Genomic DNA, 8,868 nt, shown 5'->3' with positions numbered 1-8,868 from the left:
GTGCAAGCCCCTATTAAACCTGAGGCCACAGAAGGAATAGAGAGCTTTACAGGCAGAAGTGTTAAAAGAGACACAAGGCGTTTGTAGCACGAGACTGCTCCATGTCTTTAAAGGTGATAATTCAAAGTTTAGGTTTGTACATGACATAATCCTAACAAATTCCTGAGACTAGCAGCCGGTGATCTCTCCGAGGGTCACCCAGTGGGGGTGGGTGATCGAAACGGCGGCCTCAGTTGTTTGCAGCGAACTCACAGAGTCCTTCCCCCGATTGAGGTGCTTGCAGAGCCTGACTTTACTTTCTGTGTGTAGAGAGAGAGCAGGGGGGTCGGCTAAAAGCTGACAGGGTCTGCCGCTTGGTCTTTCTCTCTGGGAAATCAGCTTCATTGCTAAAACTGTTTTTTACTGCAGAGTCTGTCACTGAGAAACCTGATTTAGCGGAAGTGTGAATCGGCCCCTGCTGGAACCATCAGCCCCTCCCTGAGCCATGCGGGCCGCTTGCTTCCACAAGATGTTTCCTTAGGGTCAACTGAAGATACCTGTATTTAAAATGTGGGGTGAGTTTGAAGAGAAAAGGGTTTGTTTTAGATCGATTGTTATACAAATTATATTAAGTATTATAATTACAAATTATACAGCCCAGGCTAGATTTTTTAGACGTCTCAAAAGTGATCTAAAAGGGAACTACGGTATATTATTTAACTAGGTGTGATTTTTAAAGGGCTGAACTAGTAGTTATCTCAAGCTTTACAAGCTAATCTTTAAAAATCCCTTAACTTTAAAAGATCCATCCGTCATGGGCAGAGGGTCTGCGCGGTGTTCACACTTTATTTTATTTTATGACACTGTGTATTTGACCTATAATCTTCTCTTGCCTGTCATGGAGCTCTGTCTAATTACCTGAAGTTACAGGAATTGGGAAGTGATGAACTATTTTGGTAAGAATATGTTTTAAGGTCTACATAAGTAAGAGTATAAAGGGGAAAAGTGTCACCCTAGGGCCCTCCCATGACAAAACAAAAATCATAATTGGGCTTTTCTGTTTTAACTTTTAATTAAAAATAGTAAAATGATTTCTAATTATCATCTGTGTTAATAGAAATAATTTCAGTTTTTTTGAGTAGACAGAAAATATCAAAATTTTGTGCTAGTGTAACAGTAAGTGCTTTTACATGCATGTACAAAACTGGGATAAGGTAGAAAACCTGCTTCCTTATAAACCTCCGTTAAATGCACAAGTGTATTTAGAGAGGTTTCTTTTGTCAAAAGGCTCCTAGGTGATAGAAATGAGCTGAGCAAAAAAAAAATAAAATTCATCACTGACCGCAGCAAATCCTAAAACACACGTGGAATCTGTCTCTCTTGTGCGGTGTGGGGTTACTTTTAAAAATAACTTCATTATATTACTCACACGTCTAAAATCACCCGGATTTTGGGTTACTATCCTGTATTAAAATAATTACATTTAGCGAAATGAATGAATGAAAACACCGTTACAGTAATTTCCTGGAGTCTGTCTCTAACCGGCTGTCCAAATGAGAGTTTATAAAGCAAAATGTTTTGTTATCTCAACCTTTTAAAACAGGCTCCGTACAGAGAGAGGCCGTTTCGAAAGAGTAGGCATTTCACAAGCGGGTCCCTTCTGCAAGTAGTTCAGAATACTTTTATTAGGTCAGAGTTACTGCACCACCGGCCTGCGCTTTAAAGCCACTCCTGAATATTCTCAATGGAGAGGGTCCCTAAGGTTAAGCTCTGTATATAAGAGAACATTTTTGATATCAGCCACCAATCAGCCCAGGCTAGATTTTTAGACGTCTCAAACGTGATTAAAAAGGGAACTGCGGCATATTATTTAACTAGGTGTGATTTTTAAAGGGCTGAACTAGCAGTTATCTCAAGCTTTACAAGCTAATCTTTAAAAATCCCTTAACTTTAAAAGATCCATCCGTCATGGGCAGAGGGTCTGCGCGGTCTCGAGCCCGTGTCTGCGCTCAGAGAGAGAGAGAGACAGAGCACACAGGCCTGATTGCAAGGGGGGTCTGCTAAAAGCGGGGCTGCTTGATTTCTTTTGAGAAACCGCTCCATTGCTGGGAGTCTGTCACTGGGAACCTGACTCAATGTTGGTTGAGGAATTTCTGTGAGATGGAAAAGGATGGACCTGTAAGTGATAAAGCAAAGATGAGATAGATATTTTAATGGCGTGTTCATATTAAAATCATAGATAGAACCGAAGAAAATGCTTTGTTTTTTTATACAGCACTTTCAGAAGTGGCTGGGAAGTGGTGGGGAGCCCCGGGGGGCCCAGAAACAGGGTGCGATCACGCTGACTGACTCAGACCGTGTCTTTGATCTCACAATTTGTTATCTGTGTGCGAGATGGAAAAAAAAAAGCAGCTTGACTTAGTTTGAAGCCAAGATGAGATGTTTTAATGGTGTGCTCATCTTAAAATCGTAGATAGAACAAAATGCTTAGCTTTTTAGGCTTTCAGCAGGGAAATGTGGGGACTGGGAGGTGTGGGGACCGGGAAGTGTGGGGCGCCTATGGTTAAATGCGGCCTGACTCAGACCGTGTCTTTGATCTGACAGTTTGTTATCTGTGTGTGTGTGAGCTGGAAAAATGCAGGTTTTTGAAGCCAAGATGAGATATTTTCATGTCTTAAAATCGTAGATAGAACAAAATGCTTAGCTTTTTATATGGCCTTTAGAACTGGCGGTAAGTATGGGGGACTGGGAATTCTGGGGACCGGGCAGTGTGGGAGGCCGTCCATCATCCTCGGTCGGTGCTGGGGCGACTTTAGGCTGGTCTGAGCGGTCAGGACAGACCCCAGGGCCTGTCTGGGCTTGTGCCGGAGAAAGGGCGGGGGCCGAGGCAGCCCCCGGGCATGTCTGAGCTGGTCAGGACAGGCCCCGGGCATGCCCGAGCTTGTCGAGGTAAAGGCTGTAACACGCCCGGCTTGTCTTTCGGGAGAGGGGCGGTGGGGAGTTCAAGGAGGGGGTAGACATCCATCAAACTGCCCTTGACAGTTTCCTGGGCAGGCAGGTGGGTGTGGGGTGGGAGCGGGTTCAAACAGGGGGCAGACATCCATCAAACTGCCCTTGACAGTTTCCTGGGCAGGCAGGTGCAATCCGGGTTCAACCAGCGGTCAGGCCTCCGTCAAACGGACCCTTGACAGTTTATGGAACCAATCAGGGGCCGGGGGAGGGTTCGAGGAGGAGTCGGGAGGGGACTGGGTGCCCTTACACCAATCCGACGCCGGGGGGCGGCGCCAACGGGCGAGAGAGGTCACGGTGGAGGCGGGGAATTCGACGTGACGTCATCAGGAGGCGACGGGGCGGGACTTCCGGTCTTGCGCCAGCGGGGCGGCACTTCCTGTGTGACGTCAGAGGGGCGGGGCTTAAAAGTCATTAATCATTATGATTGACAGCTCTAATTGCGATTTTGACACATACCCCCGGCCTATAACTACTCTCCATTTTTGTTTCCAGGAAATTCAAACACATCACCTATCTGTTGAACAGTCATCCGTATTCAGGACAGTTTTATACTCGGACTCAAGTTCACGATTATTCATTCAGTAGTTCATTCATTATTGTTATTCGTTGTTGTTTGTTATATGTTACAGGGGCAAGGGAAGGGTTTATTGTGTAAATATTGTATACTTTGGTGGAGGGATATTATATATATATATATATATATATATATATATATATATATATATATATATATATATATATATTACATGTGAAAGTTATATTTTTTATTTTATTTAATATAATTAATTACTTAATTTTACATATCTGCTTTTGTGTGCCTATATTTAATCCATCGATTGTGGGAAAAATTGGATTTGTTAGAGGTACAGCTTGATTTTATAAGATACACCTCAGTAATTTATCCAGGCCACAGGTCTTGGAGGTGTAGCTGCCGGCTGGGTAAGGGGTCGGCTGTTACAATGTGAAAAAAAAAAAATCACTGGGCTCATTTCAGGTTACTTATAGACATATTGCTGACCTGCAAGATGTGCTCTGGTAGTGCAGTCCCCACTTTGTTAATTATGATGACAATCTTGTTGATAGCAATCCTAAAGATGCATCAGAGACGGAAAAAAAACCTACTGTACAAGAAACACAGCAAAGTGTACAATAGTGCGTTTTAGTGTGTCTTGTAGGATGTCCATAGATTCATAAAGAAAGTAACGATAGGAAGACACTAAGAGGCAGGATATGAAATAGAGGTAAATATACACCTGACCAAGCATCAGTTCCCTGGTCACTGCAAATTTATGGCAGCAACACTAATCTCTGTGTCATAAATGTAAAACCAACATATCAATCAATTAAAGCAACAGTGACGGTGGACACCTTAAAGAAAGTAACCTACCTAGATGAACTTCTTCATTCAGTCGTATCATTTTTGTAATTACAGTGCAATTCACCCCTTTTGTGCAAGTCTAGAAAATGTCAAATATACTTTTCTGTGTACTTCATAAATATAAAATTTTATGTATTTTTTGTGCAAGATATACAATTCAATATAACCAATGTCTTGCTCTGCATGAGCCATATTTTTTATGTTGGGGGGAAAAAAAAGTTAAGTATGGCATTTCTAAAGACAAGAAAACCTAAAACATAAAGTGAGTTAAAATTTATAAAGTAGCATGCAGCCCTGTGAAGGACTGGCCCCTGTCCAGGGTTTTTTCTTGTCTTGCACCAGTGCTGCCAGGATAGGCTCCAGTCCCTGCCTCCCTGCACTGACTTATGTATAACATCACATGTGTCAAGTAAATGATTCATTCTTGTCTAAGCACTGCACTACAATGAAAATCTAGTCCAGCATTCCCCACCATGCCAGCAGTTGTTCTTCAGTCAGAGCCCTCCTCCAAATGTAGGTTCCAGGCACAGACATCATCATACCTTTCCAAGGTAAGCTGTGACTCAGTGGGGTGCATGCCAGAAATGGGAAAAGGGCCATTCCTCCCTGCTGTTGTCCTTGTTGTCAGGGTGTGACGTATGCCACCATGTGCCATAGTCCCACATTTATCAGGTAAATGTAGGAAAATGCAAATGTGCTTCCCCAATTGATATTCTTGATGAATTCTATAGTGGTGGCCAAACCCATGAATGACAACAAGAACCAACAGCAGGGTTTTAGCCTCAGCAGCCACTGGCCGAGATGCTGCCCCCTGAACGCTTAGTTATGAACATTGTGGTGAACACCTAGAAAAAAAAGACAAATTGTCAAAAGTACTCAAGTATGATTGTTCATGTTTTCATAAAAATGACACAGCAGTATTTTACATATTAAGCATAAGCATTTAGCTAAAACACACTAATACATAAGCATAGTGCAGTTAAAGTCACACATTCAAACTGAACCTCTCACCTTCTGTAGCAAACAGTAGTCACCCAAGCCATGTGCTTTATTCCTTTAGCTATTTATTTCATATAGCAGATTTCAGAGTGCTCAACAGTACAAATCTAATGACAGTGCAAAATTAGAATTATTTGGGAACAGGCAATACTGCAGTTAGGCTGAGGAATAGAAAGCCAAGCATCCAACCACAAGCAAGAGGACATAACCCAGTTATCCAGTTCACAATCATGGAAACCTGCAGTCTGTCCCTACAGTACTAGACACAAGGCCGGGACCAACTCTGTAAGTAATGCTGGTATATTGCAGGCCAAGTTCAATTTGCCAATTAAATTACATCTTGCCTGAAGAAGGGGCCTGAGCTGTCTCGAAAGTTTGCATATTGTAATCTTTTTAGTTAGCCAATAAAAGGTATCATTTTGCTTGACTTCTCATCCAATTAAATTATAAATCTTTGGGAAGGAGAAGTAAAGTCTTAGGCTGTAATTTGAGCACAGGATTCTGGAGAGATGGTATCACCTCTATCACCATGTGACCAAGTGAACAAAGGTGAGTAGTCAAATCATTAAAGATCCCCAAAGTTGTGCTACAATGGAGTGGGATGTCAAAAGGTCAGTAGAATGTAAGATTTGATAATGAAGTAAGAATGAAAAATTGGGATCAAGATGGGAAAATGAGTAATCCTACTGTGTAGAAGACACAGTGAGCAGGATAAATTGAGCTACAGATCACTCAGGACCCTGTTTTGGAGTCATATGCGTAAGATGCCCTTGGGCTAATTGGAATGTAAGCTTAGAGATCACTGATTTATGAGAGATGTTAATGTGCAGCATGAAATATAAGGTAAAGAATTCCAGAGTAGCACATAAAACAAAAAGAAGGTTGGACAAGTAGTGAACCTTGAGGAAGGCCCAAGGACGCAGGCTGCAGGAAAATATTTGCCACCCCAAAATAAATGCATGTGGCTGGAAAGTATGGAACACATTCATTGATAGATAGATAGATAGATAGATAGATAGATAGATAGATAGATAGATAGATAGATAGATAGATAGATAGGATAGATAGATAGATAGATAGATAGATATAGATAGATAGATAGATAGATAGATAGATAGATAGATAGATAGATAGATAGATAGATAGATAGATAGACAACACATCATGCCTATCATAAAACATTTCGAGGATAGTGCTCTGTTCTCACTAACTTCCCAAGGTGCACAGTAGAGACCATCCTTATTGACTGCTTTACATTGAGTACTACAAAGCACTACTGTGAGTAGTAAAGGCAGGCTAAGAATATTTCTGGCACACTGTTGCCTTCTTTTCACACTGTGCCTTTATAAAAGCAGGAGTTTCATCACCATCACCACCACCACCATAGTACACAGTCACTTTTCTCTCTCCTCACTTATAACAAATGATACAGTTGTAGCGCTCGTCTTAGGCTTGGTCTACACTTCTACAAATTCATTTAAAAATGCAGACATTTGTCTGTTTTTCACCTTTTCTTCACACTAACCTGGCATTTTTACTCCTCAAAAACTGAGACTTTTGAAAACACTTATTGCATGGCCCTTCCCTGATTTGGATCCTGCTCATTCCATTTTCTCAGCCGGTTTGCTCGCCTTACACTTGTGTGATATTTACAATAACAATTCCATCTCATCATCTGTCCAAACAAGTTTGTTTATTTTATTTTTCATATTTACCGTTGCTGTTCTCTTTATGTAAGCATAAGCTGCAAATAATAGTCTAGCATTGAGGTAACAGGTATGTTATATGTGGTATTGTGTTTTGGTGGGGGGATCAGGGGAGTGAAAATGCAGAGAAGGTCCAAAAATAGTCCCAATCGGATAAACCCAAAAAAAGCAAAATATTCACTTTGCAGGTGCATGATGGCACTACCGGCACAACACAACATTCTCTGGTACTATGGGTCTGGAGACACTCCTGACAGTTGGGTTGTCAGATCCAAATGAGATACCACTTTCCAAGGAGTCTCCCTTTTATATTGGCTGGACTGGAAGGGATGGGACTTTGTTGTACTTAAGGGGCAGTTTCTTAGTGCTATGAGAGAAAAAGTAGACAAGCCTGATAGTGACAGCACCCCCACCAGGTCCCAGGGTGGTACAACACAACCACTTGAGCTTGGAAGGCGAACCTTTGGCATTTTTGTGGGTATTATGCCACTGTCACAAGTGGGTTAGGCGACATGTAAAGAATCTCATTGCACTGTGTAAGTGACAACTATGTGGGTATCAGTTGAGGCTCCTATGAGCTCTGTGCCAGTACTGTTTGAACAGAATGCACAATCTTAGCTATGTCCTTTTCAAATGTAGTTTGTCACGTGTTGCTTTACCATGCTAGTGGCCAAGTGGATAGGAAATTGCACTTTAAGCCAAAGCCAACTTCTAATACTTCTAATAATTCCCACTCAATGTGTAACCCTTAGTGAATCAATTGTCCTGCCTGTCCTCTAGTGTTAAAACAGAGGCATTCCAGTTAAGAATGTGTAAAGCACCCAGGCACTACATAAAATATAGTGCGTTCTTTTGTATTTTGTCATTTTTTCTATTTTGTCTGTAAGCTTGCTTTTGCAGTTGTGTTAACCAAGGTTTTACACAAATCATGTTTTTGAGTACATATACTGCCTTACTCAATACTGAATTTGAGTCCCACGCCCAGTAGTTGTCGACTCCCCCATTTCTGTGTAGGTTTTCTTTCCCCTTTCCCAAAACATCTAAACATTAGTAGGTGTGTGTGTGTTCTATGGGGAATTGGAGGTTGATTCTTCCAGGATAGGCTCCAGCTGCCAGTGCACTGGATTAAGTGGTTTTGAGAAGCTAATTCTGAATATCAGTGACACCCCTAGTAGCTCTGCTTCTTTCACCTTTGATGAAGCCATGTGCTTCCTTGAGTATCCAGCTTTATGACGAGATCTAACAACATAATCATATCTGCTAAATGAACCTAAAAACATTTAATCAGTGCTTGTGCTGTTGCAGTTATGTAATCTCTCCTGTATGATGAATTAGGAAGAGTGCTAAGTGTCGGGCAGTTTTTTTTCCCTCATATAAAAGAAGGACAGCAGGGAGTTTGACAAAGTGGAATGGTCACAATAGAAGCCAAACAATTTGCACATTATAGGGAAGGAATGAATGGTTTTAAGCTGAAAAAATAACACATAATATTCTAAAACCTACTGTGGCATGTACTGTAGAAGGCATTGTTGGCCATTCTCAAACCTTAAATAAGGACAAATAACAGCAAAAATATATAAACATATGGATTTATTAAATAATCCACATTCTTTAATAAATGGTGAGAGACAATAACAAGGAACAAATAATAAAACAAAATGAAGGAATAAACTCAAAATCAATTCAACATAGCAGATGATAACAAACTGGAGCAATATTGGGACACCATCTGCTGGCTAAAGCTTGCTATTGCATTCATCTCAGTGTTGAGCAGAAGCAGACGGCATTGCTGCA

At 41.3% G+C, this 8,868-nt stretch overlaps 1 protein-coding gene across 1 annotated transcript in view; it reads right to left on the bottom strand.

Annotated features, from left to right (window-relative positions):
- Positions 1 to 3,747: 3,747 nt before the first annotated feature.
- The window catches only part of LOC120534319 (thioredoxin reductase 1, cytoplasmic-like), a 125,613-nt gene continuing 120,492 nt past the window's right edge, over positions 3,748 to 8,868 (bottom strand). Inside the window, exon 15 of the mRNA XM_039761822.1 lies at positions 3,748 to 5,214. Coding sequence (XP_039617756.1) covers positions 5,152 to 5,214 — 63 coding nt within the window. The 3' untranslated portion in view covers positions 3,748 to 5,151. The remainder of the gene's footprint in view (positions 5,215 to 8,868) is intronic.

Source organism: Polypterus senegalus, chromosome 8, assembly GCF_016835505.1.
Source record: "Polypterus senegalus isolate Bchr_013 chromosome 8, ASM1683550v1, whole genome shotgun sequence".
Classification (NCBI taxonomy): domain Eukaryota; kingdom Metazoa; phylum Chordata; class Cladistia; order Polypteriformes; family Polypteridae; genus Polypterus; species Polypterus senegalus.
The sequence above is the reverse complement of the archived record's forward strand: the minus strand, read 5'-3'. Positions and strand labels throughout refer to the sequence as shown.